General features: G+C 47.1%; 1 protein-coding gene across 1 annotated transcript in view; it reads right to left on the reverse strand.

Annotated features, from left to right (window-relative positions):
* LOC138292187 (inactive dipeptidyl peptidase 10-like) overlaps positions 1 to 18,325 on the reverse strand; it is a 392,581-nt gene that overhangs the window by 96,204 nt on the left and 278,052 nt on the right. The window contains exons 17-18 of the mRNA XM_069230625.1: positions 906 to 1,004; positions 114 to 180 (exon numbers count right to left, since the gene is read on the reverse strand). Of these exons, the coding sequence (XP_069086726.1) occupies positions 114 to 180; positions 906 to 1,004 (166 nt within the window). The remainder of the gene's footprint in view (positions 1 to 113; positions 181 to 905; positions 1,005 to 18,325) is intronic.

Genomic DNA, 18,325 nt, shown 5'->3' on the forward strand with positions numbered 1-18,325 from the left:
TGTAAAGTGAAGAAAAGACAGATGAAGGCGTGAAGTGATGTGGGATTATTACAAATATGTATCTTTTCCAACATCTCCACATCTCTTAGTGCACATGTGGGCTAAATACTCACAGCAGCAGAAGCACAGGGTGAATGGTGTCCTTGTAACCAGCAGGTAGGGTGAGCTGCAGGGGAAGATCTAGTCAAGAAAGGAGAAGTGAAGCTGTTTGGAGGGTTGCCTCTTCACCATTTGACCCAGCCATTAATAATCTATCAAACTATTCAATCACTGACCTCCTATCTACATACCCAACCACCCAATAGGTACTCCTTCAAAGAACTCAGTTCTTTCCAACCGGTTGAACTACATTACCTTTCCCTCTCTCCCATCTTTTACAACATATTCAAGTGGTAATTGAGTCAAGAATCATTGATAGTGTTATTGGAGGGTCTATATCCCCACAGACCACATGTTTGGTGACATGACGTCTGTGTAGCTGCCTAATATAGTGGTTATACAGTAGATGTGACAGCAGACCATCAAGTGAAATGATCCTCAGAGTTTAATATCCATTGGAGAGTTCAAAGACCTTTGGAGGGGATGAAAATCAATGACAGATCTAGACTATTCAAGCCCCTTCTCACTCATCGAGTACTCAAGAGATGATGTAGCCATATAGGTTCCACTTCTTACTCTTCAAACAGTGTCAGAGGCAGTGCACTGATAGTCTAGAAGCTCTTCCAAAACATCAAGTCGTTCCATTGCCCATGAGGGATTGGCGGTTCAAGGACCAGTACAAGGAGCTCCGGATGGAGATTGAAGGGCCAGATCTAGTCTAACACGCAATGCCCAGAAGCCCTCTCTTCGAGGCTTCAAATCTCAGGACCAGTAGATCAATAGAGCTGGAACCCGTCCCTTCTTACCATAGCCAGCATGACGTAAGGACGTATACTCGTGCACAGGCATCTCTTTGTCACGCAGTGCTTCCCTCAGCAAACTGTTGTCTTCAAGCATCAGGAAATCTGTGGGAAACACAGACAGACAAACCATTACCCTTTACAAGCTGTGAAGGCAGAAATCCCTACAACACCTGCCGATGGTGGAGGGTGAGAGGACAGGGTTTTTGAACTGCCACCAGAACTGGTTTGACTTTATCATTCCCTATCGAACTTCCAACTTATAGTTTTATCTTTATAGTCTTCTTTCCTTCTCTGGTGTATTAAACAGATACCCAGCCTTCTGGGTGCATTCTCACAATCACTCTGATTCGATCAGAAATGAGTGTACCTATACCTTCCTCTTACAGGAGTGCTACCTTGCTGTCCTTTCCAGCCCGAGGGTAGAAGGATCCACAATATTGCACAGGACCAGAGATGATGTGTCACAAGGTGCACAGCACTGTGCATGCCAAGGGCTGGCTGTGGTAATCACAACTGGATTGTGTTATACAGAGTTCTATTCATCCATAAATGTGTTTGTAATATAAACTATACTTTATTTGTGCGTGTTTATTGTGTACACATTTTAATTCATGCCTCAGTGCATTTCGGAATTTCCTTAACGAGGGGGCCTAAGTGGACATTACTTTGCAAACGCATTGGCAAAGCCAAAAGGTCTCACCTGAGCGCTCTATTGACGTTGTCAATGTTTTTAGCCAGTGCAGCTGCTGTGCAGCATGACTGAAAATTTAAAACACAGAAAAGTGCAATGACGGCCGCAATAGTGAGGGAGTGCGACATGGATGTGTCAATGCCTCTAGCCCCGCCCTCCTGCCAGCAAAAAAAGTACTATTACTATTACTAGTACTATTACTATATACTATAACAATGTGGGAATAGGCAGGGGGTGAGAAGAAGCGGGCAAAAACACAGGATGCGGCAGGAGGTTTCTAATGGACAAGCAACGAGGGATGGGACTGGAGTGGGCAAGCAACAATTTTGGATGAGACAGGATAGGACAGGAGGTGTTTTGGGAGCAAGCAACAACGTGGGACAGGGCATCAGGAGGCAAGCAACAATGTTGGATGAGACAGGATAGGACAGGAGGTGTTTTGGGAGCAAGCAACAACGTGGGACAGGGCATCAGGAGGCAGAGCAACAATGCAGGACATGGCAGGCAGGGGCAAGCTACAATGCAGGATGGGGTGGGAGGGGGAAAGGAGCAGGACTTGAGGGGGCGACCTATGGGATGGAACAGAGTGAGGGGACAAGCAACAACACGAAGAGGAGCAAAAGAGTGGGAGGAAGCAAGCAACAACACAGAGAGGGAAGGAAGAGGCAAGCAACAACAGGGAGCATGAGGGGTCATGGGAGGGGGCACGCAACAACACAAAGAGGGAAAGCAATGACAAAGAGAGTGAAAAGGGGGTTCAAGCAACAACATGGAGACAGACAGGAACATGTGAGGGGCAAGCAATTACACAGAGATGGGTGGGAGGGGACAAGCAACAACACAGAGAGGGACGTGAGGGGACAAACATTAACACAGAGTGGCGTGGAGATAGAACCATATTATGAAGAGGCCTGCAAACGCATATACTCTTAAGGAGAGTTTCACCTAAAACAAAAAAGTTGTTCTAAATGCGCGAGCAGTGAAAGACACAAGTACTTGGGCCTTGATCCATAGAAGCGACAGCATACAAAGAGGAAGTGAAGCCGGAGTGCGCTGGTCAAAAAGATGCAAGGGAATGAAAATGACAAAGGAGCAAACCAGTGATAAGCAAGGCGCAGGTCCTATGCCCACTGTAAGCTAACAAAATATCAGCTGTTCCTAATCCCATTGTAAGCTAACAAAATGTTGGAGGGTCCTTAGCCCACTGTACGCTAACAACATGTTGGAGGATTGTAAGCCCACTGTAAGCTAACAAGATGTCTTGCAAGCAACAGTGCATGCACTGCTCCAGTCGAGACCTCAAAAGTAGAAAAAGGACAGTTGCAAACGGATTAACCTAACTGCTATCAGAATGTTTAAATGAGGACCAGGTTGTTACACAGACAGTGTGCCAAGGGACTTTCACCCTAACAATGCCTTATTAATATTCATCTTAGAGGATTTGTCTTTGTTTGTACCTGCTGCAAAAGGAGGACCTAAAAGGGACAGCAACATTTTGCCTGAGCATTCAAAATCTCAATAGACCAGCATCGCACAATGCCATAAAGAAGCAACACATTGTGAAAAGGATGTTTGAAAGCATGCCCCGCCATCTTCAGTCCCTTCTACGACCACCCAATGATGTTTGCTTGTACATATCACCTTAATGTCCTCATATTAACATGTTGATAGGCAGTCCCCACCAAAAGAGGATGCCAGTCTCTAACTAACGGTCTTAAATTTAGACATGTAGCTAACCGAGGGAGAGTGTCGCAAAAGCAGAATATATTTTTGCCTGCTGCTCCAAATATCTTTGCATTGTTGCTAACTAAATGGACTTCAACTTTGTTAATGGTCACAGAGCCCATGTGAAATCTGTTTATTTATTTTGCCATTTTATCAATTGGCAGTGGCCATCTTGTGATAACTTCAGCCTCCTGGAATTACAGATAATTAAGGAAAAATATCTACATATGTACAACTTTAAAAGTAATTATCAGGTTGTTAGAGTCTACTCGGGTGTGTGTAGGCATCATAGCTGTCCTTCATTGATTGTAGACCCATGTGCTGTCTAAGGCAAAGGTCAACATAAAGATAAAGAGACTGGTTGGGGCGTGTCCAAGATGGGGACCAGAGTGGTTGTGTAATTCGCGGCTCCGCTCCCCCACAAGAGAGTCGCCTGGATCCGAGTGAGGCGCGCTCCGATCCGAGCGCATTCTAAGTTCACCGCGGGTGGTGTGGGCTCTGCGGCTCATGCTCCCTGCTGGGGCCTGGCGCCCGTCCTGTGACTGAGGCTCGCTCGGCCCCGAATTTTGAAGGCTCCCCTTGGGCGACTCTCGGAGCCGCACCCGCCGGACCCCACGCGCTCTGTGGGGCCGTGGCCTGCTGCCGGCCTGGAGGACTGGGAAAACACTCACGCTGCAGCGAGGTGCCTCAGGGGCGCGCACTGCGGACGACGCGTGCGGCCTGAGGGGCCCAGTTCAACTCTGCCTCTCCACAAGCATGCCTTTAAACACATCCTTCAGGAAGATAGCACTCACATGGATGCCCGATCGGAAGCTTTCGACGACGCTACGCCAGCGGTGACTTCCTCCTTGGCAGTGAGTACATGGCTTGCCCCGGGGGCAATTCCCCCTCCCCGCAGGCCACCGAGCCCCTTGAGGCGTGGAACACCGTGATTGTCGCCTGGACACCGGGATCGAAGCCTAGGGCTTGTGCAGCGACAAGGTGGGGAATCGGTGGCACTTATCGAGCCACGGCTTACCCTGCATGCACACTGGGGTCCTTCGTCGCCATTGCGCCCATGCACAAACCTTTGCTGCAGAGGGGGCTGCCGCAGGCCCTTTCTCCTAAAGCCTATGCCTCTTACGAAGCCAGCCGCACACTGGAGATATTGTCCCTCTTCCTGCGCTAGCAACATCGTTGCCCCAAGCCTGCCATATTTAATTCGACTGGCTCACCTCCAGCCGTCTTCGGGGCCCAACGAACCCACGGACCCATATGGACAACTTGACCAGTAGGACACTCAATCCTCCTGTCATCACCCTGCTCCTTCTCCTCATCACACCGCAGGGGTCGGCACCTGCTCCTGAGTTGTTCACCCTACTAACTCACGGTACCGGTCTTCAGCACCAATATCCCTTCAATTACCCGGCACTGCATACCGGCTCACTGGCCACACTCCTCGGAAAACGCACAGAACATGCGATGCCCAGTTTGAGCGCACCGGACTTGTTCTACACTGACATCTGGATACCCGGATGGGCAAGACGCGACCCGCTAAGACACCAGCGCCACCCGCGGAGATGCCAGGAACGTCACCCGGGGCTCCGGATTCGACAGCCCGAGCGCTGAGCCAGTTGGAGTCAACCCTACAGGGCCATACAACGCAGTTCGAGAGGGTGCTACAAGCCATTATGGACACCAAAAGTACTCTCGAAACAAAGATCAACGCCGTTGCCCTAGATGTCAACCTACTACGAACTGATCACCGGGCACTGGCGGAGAGAGTCGCGGAGACAGAGGGTAACATAGGACCGCTGAACCCAGACGTGAAATCCCTCCGGGAGCAAATGACCCACTTATCCACAGAGGTGGACGGACTAAGGCGCAGAGCCGAGGACGCGGAGGGGAGATCAAGGCACAACAATATATGCTTGGTGGGCTTCCCTGAGAGAGCCGAGGGCCCCAGGGCGGAAATATTTCTGGAAGGCTGGCTAATGGACACCATCCTACGGAAGTCCAAAAACGCTGCAACTCCTTCTACTCTGCAAAACAACGCCTCCGCGAGCACAACATTAAATACGCCCTCCTCTTCTCTGCGAAACTACGGATACAGGATGGCTCCACAGTGCATGTTTTCGGAGGATGTCTGGACCTGGCTACATGCAAAGGGACTCGCCCAGCCCACTCGACAGGGGAGCCCTGAAGGGTCCTGGGCACCCCCAAAAAGAAAGCGAGATCACTGAGCCCGATTGGGCACCAAGGCACAATCGGTGGAGGAGCGCATGCGCCTATTGCGCATAGCCACGCAGTTTGCCTCTAACCCTTACTCGGCCCTGAGTGCATTGCCGAACACTGACGTCGAATCCACCAGGGCCGACTCCTCGGACGCTGGGGACTCCCACCAGGGCCCGTCGCTCAGTCCACAGTCTGCAGACGACATCTGACCTGCATGTCCCGCGCTGCCACTTCCTTCATGGGAGATAAAACCCCAAGTCACTCCCTCACCACTCTGTCCTACTTCATTCACTCCGAGACACATCGGACCAACGCACAACTTCCTGGGAATGCGGATCACATACCTGCTACGACTAGTGCGGGATCCGAGGTGGTGGTGGCCTGAGTGGGTGCCTAGGTGGCCGGGGGCCGGTCCTCCGCAGTCTGTGACTCTTGCACCGCCCGCACCATATGGACCAGTTTCCTTTCTTGCGTGCCTACAGGACTCATTTTTTGTTTACACATAGTTATTATGTATTGAATTGCGTTTCCTTCCCCACTTTTGGGGGGTTTTCCTATTCTATGTTCTTATTGGTTTTCCCTGTCTTTGCCTCGTCTGGAGGATGGGGGGGGTACGGTGGGTTCCCTCGTGGTGCCTGCTTTGTAAATTATGCTCGGGGGAGGACACCAGAGGGTATCCCTCAAGCAATGAGGGTGCAGCACTGGGGAACCACTTTGCGTTCAAACATAATAACCTAGCTCTGATTACACAACCTCAGTCACACACCCCACACTATAGCGTAATCACATGGAACGTTCAGGATATGTCCAGTCCTCGCAGGCGACAGCGCATATACAGCTTCGTAAGGCGACACCTTGTCCACATAGCAATGCTACAGGAAACTCACTTGACTGCAACCACAATAGAGAGGGCGCGCACCAACTGGAAGGGACAACTCGTGGGCACTGTCACCTCGTCCTTTGCTCAAGGAGTGGCAATCTGGATAGCACCAAATGTCCCGTACACGATCTCTCATACCCGACTCGATCCTGATGGGCGCTATGTACTGACAGAGGGTTGCCTGGACGGTAAACTGCTGACTCTTGTAGCCCTTTCTGCACCCAACACTTCCCAAAAGTGCTTTCTACAGGCAGTATCCGCTGGCTTGCTCAGAGACCCCACTGTGGAGAGGATCTGGGGCAGAGACTTTAATAGTGTCCCGGATATTCACCTTGACCGCTCTTATCCTCCCCTGCCCTACGCCCTGAGCAGGCAGGTTTCACGGGAGCTTGACACATGGAGCGTAAAACATGGCCTAAAAGACGTCTGGCGCCTGCGACACCTGACAGACAGCGATTTTACTCCCCGGTGCATGACTTGCATACAAGGATCGCCCTATTCTTTGTCCCTTCTGTAATGATAGCCAAGAACAACGCTGACACTTACCTGGCACGTACTGTGTTGGATCACTGCCCCCTACAGGTGGCTCTGGACTGGGGCCGCCCGCGGGCCTGGATACCAACATGGCACCTGCAACCGGAGACCCTGACGGATCCCCCCTTTCGGGCAGACCTAGCGCAATGTCTGACCACTTATTTCTCACAAAACCTAAACACGACCACACATAGGGCTACGGAGTGGGATGCACATAAGGTGGTGATACAGGGACACTGCATGACGGCTTCCTTCGGGGTCCACAGGGTACTAGCCAGGGCACTGTCGTAGTTAGAGTCCACACTACGCACTGAAGAGATTGCTGTTACCAGATGCAAGAAAGCGGCGGACACACTCATATCTATATGCGCAGACCGCAGGGAGGCTGACGATAGATTGTGCAAACACGATCACTGTCATTACACTACACGCCAGTACGCTGAGGGCGACAGATCAGGCCGCCTGTTGGCATGGCTGGCTCGTGACAAATCCCCAGTCTTTGCCCATCGGAGCGATCCGCTTGGATTCAGGCGAACTAGTAAACACCCAAGGGGCAATCAACAAAGTCTTCTACACCTACTATCATACACTATACACCCCCCTCTTCCCCAGGGGACCGCATGACTGGTTTTCTGGACTCCCTACAGTTCAGCCGCCTGCCTCCGGTACAGGAGGACACACTGAACGGGCCTATCGAGGTCGAGGAGATCCGCCTTGCAATATCTCAGTTGTCCAGGGGCAAGGACCCTGGCTCGGACGGTCTCTACTCCAGGTCTATAACGAGGTGCAGTCCCGCGGCACACTGCCTGCATCCATGTGGGAAGCCCTCATAGTGGTACTGCTGAAATCTGGCCGTGACCCCTTGATGTCCGGTCATATCGTCCTCTCTCATTATTAAACACTGACTGCAAAATACTAGGGAAAATCTTAGCCAACCGGCTTCTCCCACCCATTCCTCAATTAATTCACGAGGGGATCAATCGGGTTTCATACCGGGTAGGAATACTTCCCATAACATTAGGAGACTGATCCGTATACTACACCGCACTGATCCAACCCCAATCGGCAGCGAAGTCGCCGTGTCACTTGACATAGAAAAAGCGTTTAATACACTGAGCTGGGATTTCCTCTTCTGATCCCTCGCAGCGCTGGGGTTCGGGGCTGGATTCATAGCATGGATCAAGATCCTTTACTCCTATCCATCGGCCCGCGTCAAAACTGGACAAATCATCTCAGACCTATTTCCCATCTCCAGGGGCACCAGACAGGGCTGCCCCTCATCCCCCCTACTATTCGCCATGGCCATGGAACCCTTAGCCATACACCTTAGACAACAGGCACAGCGATGGGGCATCCCAGAACTACATACATTTCATATAACCTCCTTGTACGCGGACGCCTTAATTTATCTACGTGACCACACGTCGTCACTAATCCAGGTAATGGAGTTATTGGACTCCCACACAGATATTTCTGGCCTATGTGTAAATAAGTCCAAATCTTGCATCTTCCCCTTATCTCCAGTGCCTCCGGAACTCCAATCGGTATTACCGCATAACCAGCTGCCACAATGTCATACTACCTTTAAATACTTGGGCATACAGATGTACCACTCTCTTAAGGACCTCAGGGAAGGCAATTTGGACAGAGCCTTCCGTTCCATTAAGGGCTCCTTGCCCTTCTGGGGAACACTACCCCTGTCCCCCATGAGCAGGGTCTCTATTATTAAGATGATCATCCTTCCTCGCCTTCTTTACTACTTTGTAGCGCTCCCCCTTGTCTTTCCACGCTCATTCTTTAAAACACTACAGAGCACTCTGACGGACTTCGTGTGGCGCAGGGACAGACGCCGCGCTGCCTCATCTACGATCCAACATCCACAGACTGAGGGCGGATTGGGTGTTCCTAATTTCGAAATGTACTAGGCTGCGGCGAAAAATCGACCCTGCTCAACTCTCTGGCTCAGACACCATTACTGACCTGGCTGTCAGACAAATCCTCCCTCCCATTACATGGCAACACTGTATTGACTGCTGCAAGATCGTGCTGGCTACGCTATGTCCATGGCGGGGGCCCTCGCTTGCCATACTCCCCCAAGTACCCCTTGACACTTCTGCCTGATGCACGACCCTTGTTAGAACACCACAACATGTCCCCATGGAAGGCAGCTGGCCTCACTTCTACTCTGAAGGCACACTACTAACTTTCGACGAGTTGCAGACCCACACTAAGATACCGTCCGGTAACTTCTTAGCATACTGCGCTATACACCATCTTCTTCATATATCGTGGGGCCTGGGTGACACTTAACCTCCAGTGTCACAGATCCTCACCCTGCTCCTCTCAATGGGCGACGGTAGAAGAGCGGTGTCACGATTATATGCCGTGCTTCTGCAGGACGTCCTTCTGTGCCTAGATCATGCAAAGTCCCGTTAGGATGAGTCACTGCCTGCCCCCCTGTCCTCGACGGCTTGGTCGACTGTGCTTTCCTCAGTCAAGACTGTCTCCCGTAACGCTAGACTCCGCCACACTCAATTCAATTATTTACATTGCTCTTACCTCGCCCTCTCCTGCATAAAACGCATGTTCCCCGCTTTGGACCCAGCTTGCCCCCGGTGCATGCTCCCCCCAGCAAATTTTTACAACATGGTATGGAGTTGCCCCCCATTGGCCGTTGCTTGGCAACTCGTCACTGATATAGTGTCTGACATAACTTCCCACGCACTGCTGCCGACTCCCGAATCTTGCCTACTGGGATTGAGACGTCGCACCAACAAAGACAAACAACTACATAGGTTCATCGATCTCACTTACATAGTTTTTAAATGACAAATTGCCATTAATTGGAAGGCACCGCATGCCCCTAAACAGGAAGAGTGGCTTCGGATATTGCTACAGCAGTCTCAAGCTGAGTCCCAGACACTGCGCAGCTTACAACATAGAGGGTTGGCACAGGGTGGCTCAAAAGTATGGGACGCCTTTATAGTCAAGTTGGAGGTCAGGGACGACACTCGCCCACCATAGTCTCTTTATAAGTCACCGATCTGAATTCGTATCTTGCTCTGGCGACGTCTATAGCATTAGCCGCTGCTTCCATATGAAAGCGCACACCACTAACATACCAGCGTAAAAGGGCTCCTGGACACCCCCGCAATTCTGCCCATTGTGCCCCCTCTCTACCCCATACCACACCTGAAACAGCCAGGCTATACTACCAATCACCAACACGCTCACAAAACAAATGCTTACACTGCGCGCGGACGTCCCCGCCCCTCCCCTCTCTCCCCCCTCCTATCAGAATATTATTGTCTACATCCCTTGCCCTCCCCAGCGCCTTCACGTACTGGCCATCTCACGTTACAGGGAATTATTTAAGTTGACGTTGAATATGTAAATCACTGTTAATGTTTAAAGATGTTTAACCCCGATGCTCCTCTTTATGTGCCTTAACGACCGTCTTCGGCGGCTAGCTATGTATAACACTTTGAAACAATAAAAAGATGTTTGAAAAAAAAAATAAAGAGACTGGTTTTCAGGAGTTTCCCGAATTGGCAGTAAGTAGGTTAAGCTGCGAGTTGGAGGTGCAGGGCATTGTAGTGTTTTGCTTCCAAAAGGCCTAAGGCTTGCCCTCTGTGGTTGTGTTGGTTAAATTGGTGGTGAATAATCAGGTGTGATGATACTGACTGAAGGGTCCTTGATAGGATGTAATGAAGGGATATTGTGGGTATCACAGTGAGGAGGCTAGGTACCTGTAGGTATGTCAAGGAGAGGCTTTTGTAGGGATGCCTTTGTTCCAGAAGGCCTTGTGGATGGTGCAGAGTGACATGACCATGGTTGTGCATCTGCTCGAAGCCAGGGGAGAACATTCAAATGTGGCTTCGTATGGTCAAATCTAGCTAGATTTATGGATATTTTAGCTACTTTTTTTATTTTGCAGAGTCAAATTGTTTTGCAAGCCATTGCAGATCCCACTGTTGTAACCAGTAGTCAATTTAACCCAAAATGAAGCATTTTTCATTTCTATTCTGTGAAGAGTGTGCAGCGAAGAAAGGTTTAAAGAGCAACAGCTGCAAACGCACAATTAGCATCAAAGTTGATGTCAAGTTTTTATGCTTTTTGATTGGTGTGTGGGAGGATGCCACAATACGACTGGGGAGAACCACTGAACCTACCTGTTTTCTTTGAATCCCTACGCAAACGTATAAGTGTAACAGCGAGGATACAGTAGGAACTCGAGAAAACACAAGAAAAGGTAGGCAAGAAACATTGGATTGGAATGTCCCCTCAATGGATTTATTTTAGGCAATGATAAGTAACTGAACTTCAGGGACCTGGGATTTTACTCAAGCATCAGTAAATAACATACTTTGGGGACCACAAGACAATTCCTTAAATAAGTAGTTAAAGGTAGATTGAATATTATGTACCCAGCAGTGTAAAAATGGTATTCTAAGAGGCTGAATCAGATTTTGGGGACCTGACTAACCTTGATACAAGTCAGAAACCCCTGGATACCAAAATGATCAGCTGGACTAGAGCTGAGAGGGAAAAGGTTTGCAGGTACCCAATGGTACTTTAACACAATAAACACAGAACAATGTGGGCAAAAGGATATTATTCCTAACCTAAAACACAAAAGAGGAGGTAATCTTAATGGAATTTCCAGCCTCTCTGGGAAACCAATAAAAGATTTTAAATCACCCTCACCAACTAGTATTGGCATGCTTCATCACTGGGCGTGCTACAACACCTCAGCGCAGACCAACGCTTGAGGTGGAGCAAAGGGCTTTTTTGGGTTAGTTTGGGAAGATACACTAACATTTAAAGAGATCCACTGTTCAGATACTCTAATTAAAACTACCTTAGGGATGCCCCTAATTCCTGTTTAATGGTGGGCCCAATAGGCAGGATTAAAACAAATCTCCTGTGATGAACTGGGGAGATTAGTGCCCATTCATCTCATCTGCTGTCAACAATTTCAGCCTAATTCTCACAAATGTCGATCGACTGGCCTTCTTCACGACTAAGATACCACAACTCAACTCCTCCGCGTCTTGTTTTTGAAACAATGCTAAATGAGTGGTGGCAGCGTTTAATGCAGTGACCTTACTTGTCACTCCCTGTTTATACTCTCAAGGCTTTCCTGAAAATACAAATAACATGAGTATACTTCCACACTAAGGTAAGAGTACATGAATATACATGAACCCAGCATCCAAACCGCATCACTTTTGGTCCGGTGCACATAGCCAGGGACGTGCTCAATACACTCCCAATTAAAAATGCCCACATTTCCATAATGTCAAGCACCCCATCACCATATTTAAACCAAAACAGGGAAAGGATAAAATTGTAGTCAATGGATATACCCAGTAATCTTCCTCTGGTTCATGTGAATTCTCTCTGAAACCGGGGTTGAAGCAGAAGCATCTCCCTGTAGTCACACACTATATACAGGAACAGAAACAGCCAAGTCATACTTTTCAAGTTGTTATCAAGAGAACACAGGATTGCTCATCTACTGCAAGGGGGCTGTATTGATGGAGCAGATCGTTTTTAGGTTGAGCGTGCAATCACTTTGAGCGGTTATAAGTATTGTGGGATTTATAACCACACCCACCTTACACCCATCACTTTAACTCGTTCATTGGCTTGCCTTTCAAAAATCACTTAATGTCATTGGTAATTTATTTATGTTTGGGCCACTTGAGGCTGCTTTTGTCAGTCCTTGCAAACTGCCCCTCTTACATGGATTATTGCACGATTGCCAATATACTTCAGCGAAGGAGAACTATTCCTTTTGTCTCTCCCCTTCGTGCTCCATGGCAGCCATGGCGCTCACAGTGCAAACAGGCACAACAGCGTGAACTCGATCAGTGGTATTAGAGGCCTGGTTATATTGTTAACAGTTATCTAATCAGAGTCATGTCTTGTGGCTCTCCCCTTAAAACACTTGAAATTGGTAAATGCTTCACCAAAACAGAAATCCTCAAAGCGAAAGTGGCTCTCCCAGCACAGCGAGAAAGGCGATAATACAATAGTCACTGCACTCTGGAAACTCATCCCATAATGCTTTGCAAGCATTCATTTTCAAAACATTTGTGCTCGTAGCACAGCCTTTGGTGATCCTAAAACAATGGGACCACCACCAAAATGTTCACAACAACATACTTGTACTGTCTACATCATCTTTGGGTCCCCACCCTAGGTTAGTGGGGACCCGAAAATAATAAACCCGTACCAGCATTCAGCCTCTATTTAATCTTTCTCATGGTTGGAACTTTTGTTTTAAAGTTGAGTGTATGTTGTGTTTTGATGTTCTTCTTTGTAAGAATGGTTGGAACTTTTGTTTTAAAGTTGAGTGTATGTTGTGTTTTGATGTTCTTCTTTGTAATATTATTGCTATAGGCCTGCTAGTCCTGATTATGTGTAATGCACTATGCCCTCACAGCTTTACTTTCTGTCATTTTGGATGTGGTTATGCTCTCTAGGGGCTAACTATACTGTTACATGACCATGTTTCTTACAAATGCTATTTTCCTTCTGCGGTCATCTAGGGGCTGTTCTACGCATTACAGACATATCAACATATTAAAATATTTGTGTCATGGAAACTTATCCCATAATGCTTTGCAGGGCATTGCTTTTACGAAACATTTTTGCTCATAACTCAGCCTGTGGTGGTACTTGGACAATGGGACCACCACCAAAACATTCACAATGTCTTCTTTCTGTCTACATCATCTTTAGGTCTACACACTATGATTATTGCGGCCCTCAAAATAATAACCCCTCCCAGCATCTAGTGGCTGTTTAACTTTTCTCATGGCTGGAATGTTTGTTTTACAGCTGAGAGTAGATTGTGTTTTAAGGGACATTTTTTGTAATATTATTGTTATAGGTCTGTTAACCCTGAGTATGTGTAATGTACTATTATCTCTAAAGACTAAATTTGTGGTTGCTCTGCATTACTTGCTGCTATTGTTATACTTTCTAGGGGCTAACTATACAGTTACATGACCATGTGCCTTACAAATGCTATTTTCATTGTGGGGTCTTCTTAGGGCTGTTATAAGCATTGTAGTCATATCAATGCATTAAAATATTTTTGGCATGGAAACTTGTCCAATAATGCATTGCATGGCATTATTTTACAAAACATGTTTGGTCATAACTCAGCTAATGGTGGTCCTAGGAAAATGAGACCTCTTCAAAACACTGACCACAATATACTCTTTCTGTCTACATCATCTCTGGGTCCCCACACTACAAAATAATACCCCTACCACCATTCATTATCTTTCTAACTTTGCTAATGGCATGGACTATTCTTTACTGTTCAGAGAAGGGGTTTTATGGGTCTTGTTTGTAATATTATTGTAATAGTTCTGCTAGCTTTGATGCGTAATGTGCAATGTTTTCTGGGAGCTAAATATATAGTTATGTGGAATTACTTTCTCCCATTTCTTTATGTTCTCTAAGGGCTGACTACATGGTTACATCACCATATTTCTTTCAAATGCTATTTTTATTATGGTGTTCTCTACGGGCTGTTGTGAGCATTGCAGTCAATGTACTATACTATTTGGGGATCACAAAAGAATAACCTCTCCCACCATTCACTGTCTTTTAATCTTTCTCATGGCTACAACCTTTGTTTTACAGCTGGGAGAAGTTTAGTTTTAAAGGTCTTGTTTGTAATATTATTGCAGTAGGCCTGTTAGCCCTAAAAAGCCCTCTAGAGGCTGAGTATAAAGTTACACTGCATTATTTTTTCCTGTATTTCTTTCATGGGGTTATCCCCTCTTGCGGCTAACAATATGGCTACATAACCATGGGGCAGATTTAAGAATCCCTAGCGCCTCCATGCGCCACATTAGCGTCATTCATTTTGACGCTAATGTGGCCCAATGAAGCCAAAATCGCGGCAGCAAATTCACAAAGTTGCGCAATGCATGCATTGCACCACTTTGTAACCCGTTGCACTACATTATGCTTGTAGAAGGCATAATGCATGCAAAGGGGGTGTTCCCCATTAGGGATGCGAAAAAATGGTGCAAAGAAATCTAAAAGATTTCTTTGTGTCATTTTTTTCGGCACTTTTAACGCTTGCTCAGAGCAGGCGTTAAAAGGAGGCTTCCATTGTTTACAATGGACCTCTGGGTGCTTTGTAGAATTAGTGTCAGAATGTTTTATGCTAATCCTGCAAGGCGCCAAAATAGCCTAAAAAATTCTGATGCTAGTCCCCTAACTACTGCCATGATGCACTGTATGTTAATTACAGTGCACACATGGTGGCGTTAGGGGGGCGCTAAGGGGAGCAAGAAAAGTGCAGCTCCACTTTTCATAAGTCTGCTCCCCTGTTTCTTACAAATTATATTTTTGTTATGGTGCCCTCTGAGCATTACAGTCTAATGCTAAAAGTTTATTTCTGATAAAGGTTTATATGATAGTTGTATATGTTTTAATAATATCTCTTTATTACAATATTGACCATAATTCAGGCCAACTTAACATCCTTATTACACTATGGCTGTTTGAACACTTGATATGTTTGGTTGAGCCTTCTAGTTTATTTCTGCTTTGTGGCCGTCTTGTGTCTTTTTTTGTGGAATTGTGTTAGCCAGCCAGCAACTCTGATGGTGGGATGGTGAATGTGGAATTCTACTGGAATTAGCATGGTAGATTTAAATTAGGATGCTAAATGGCAACATTTTCATTTTTGCTGCAGACAGAGGAAGAACGTAAATGGTTTAGTTGTACACAGGGCCACTGGAATTATATGGCAGGAAAAAATGAAATCATGAGGCAGGGTTGAACAATTTTGGGGCAAGAAAAGTCCAGTTATGAATGTACAATGTCAATACCTCTAACTCAAGCAAATGCGAGACCTATTGCATTGCAAATGCTTGTTATAACCATTGGTAGTCCATGTCTATCGGTACAAAAAGCCTGACTATAGCTTTATTAACAAACATGGCATGCAGCACTCACCAGGTATGTCACGAACAGACCTTAAGATTGTGCCAGAAACAAGAAGGCCCCAAACACCCGTAGGTGTGCGTGCCTAATTCTCTCTGGCTGTTATAAATGCTGTGAAGCATACGTTAATTAGCTAAATGACATTGTTGTCTTGAGGAAAAACATAGCAGCACTGGTCTTACTCCATGTACGTGCCCCTACTTAAAGGTTGGCAAACAATGTATGTGTGACGACAGTCGCGGTTCGTGGAGCACGAAAGGGCGGTCGGCGGGTGGTCAGGGAATAAACATTTAGTTAATAATAGAAAAAAACACACTTACTTCGATCGCCGCTGCAGCTGCACTGCTCCATTCACCCTGCTGCTGCAGGCACAGGCTCCAAACCTGCCCTGCACCAATCCTGACACTGCTCAGAGCAGCATCAGGATTGGCTGGGAGCTCCTAGCCAGGGCGTTTGCAGGCAGACTGGGAGCCTGTGCATGCTCCCTCCAGCCCGGCAACTGTGTTGCTGGGCTGGACAGAGCCGTGTTGCTGGGCTAGAGAGAGCCTACTGCACAGATGTGTTTGACGGCCCGAGACGGCCGGCTAAACATACATGTGCTGTGAGGGGGGAATGCTGTGCACTCCCCCTCACTGCTCGTCACCCCGTGGCCCGCCCCTTTACAAGAAAACGATAATAAACTTAGTTTCTTATCGTTTTCTGGTAAAGGTTTTGCAGCTGCCACTGCTGACGTGGGGGGCGGCGCTCCTCCGCCCCAAAGGGAGAGCTGCCCCTGTGTTCCGATCCAGTTGCACTTCTTTCATTAAGTGACCATGCCCAGGTGGTAAACGTGTAAATGTGCCACTGGCTCATCTAATAGCCCTTAGTGACAATCTTAGGCCCCCGGATCACAGAACAGTTCTCAGCACTCCCAGCATTTACGTCATCAACGGACTAACACCACTGACAACATGCCCCTCGCTGCCTTCCATAGTTCAGAGTCAGTTAGCGGAACCGCCCCTTTTGTACTCACCCCATTGGGCACCCATGCAGTAATAAAGTGCACCTCGTGGTTCCTCCAGTCAAATGGACCAGATATGGGGCGAGTACATCCTGCTGATAGTCACCACCATATTGAAATAGGTTTGAATAGATAAAAAGAGACCCTAATGCAACTTTTAACATATACTATCTCTGATATTAATGCATCAAACAACCCTCCTGTAAATACAGAGTTCTCACAAAAAAAGCATTTAGAAGGAATGGTGGTGTTAAATTTATATGATGGATTGTCTGTGCGCTCTGTGCAACAGTCCATTCATTGTGTTTCTGGTTTACAAGGAAGCAGGGGGCAATGATACTGGAGGGTAAAGATATTGTTGCACTCCCTGATGTAAATGTAAGAGTCCAACCCTAGTAGGACAATACGCTGTTGGTAAATAGGATCCCTAAACCCCTTCGCAGTTTAAACCACACAGATTTGAAAAATTAGATGAGGGGTGGAGGAAGCCATTCCCTTATGAATATGTTTATTGAAGGCAATTCAGCTGGTGCCAAGAGATGTCGTTGTTCAATCCCCTTTCATGACTGGTATTCGGTATAGCCATCTCTGTTCTTGTTTCAACAAGAGGTTTTTCACATCTTTCACATTTTTGGTGATGTTGCGCTTGTCCAGCACCATCCACCTAATGTCATCCACATTATGCCTCATTTCTAGATATGTGGTTAATTTTGTCATAGTTTTTTTGCATCTGATATTGTGTCTATGTTTCATAATCCTTATTTTGACCTTTCTCATTGTCATACCTACATATAGTAGGTTACAGGGGCAACAAATCAGATATATGACATTTTCCGAATTTCAGTTGGTAGGTTTGTTAAGATCTATGGATATTTCAAACCCACATCCATTGTTTTCGTATTCACAGTCAGGAGACACACTTTTCATGAGCCGTAGCCATTATGTCCAACTATCCGAGTAAGATCCCACACTCTCGGTTCCACCCTGGGTCCCTGATCTTGTGATCTACTATGGATAAGCATATCCCTGATGCTTGCGCTTTTCTTGAATTAAAACATGGGCGAGGATGAGCCCAAGCCATTCGAGTTCAAGATGCACCAGTTTTTTGTAACAATTTTCTTAAAATGGTTGGAGACTGTGCTAAATGTAATTACACAGATAGTTCTGTTTGTTTGGGGTTTCTTCCTAGTTCCTTCCCATCTTGCATGCTCCGGCTACTACCTGGTCAGAATGGTGTCTCTCATGCAGTTTGTTACATAGTCTGTCTGCGTCTCCAAAGGGCAGATTCTCTCTTAAGGCTCTGGGATGAAAGCTTTTGAATGACAAAAGACTGTTTATATCAGTCAGTTTGTGGTACATCTTGGTCACTATTTTACCATCATTGGCCTTGATCTCCA

This window comes from Pleurodeles waltl, chromosome 4_2 (assembly GCF_031143425.1).
Source record: "Pleurodeles waltl isolate 20211129_DDA chromosome 4_2, aPleWal1.hap1.20221129, whole genome shotgun sequence".
NCBI classification, from domain to species: domain Eukaryota; kingdom Metazoa; phylum Chordata; class Amphibia; order Caudata; family Salamandridae; genus Pleurodeles; species Pleurodeles waltl.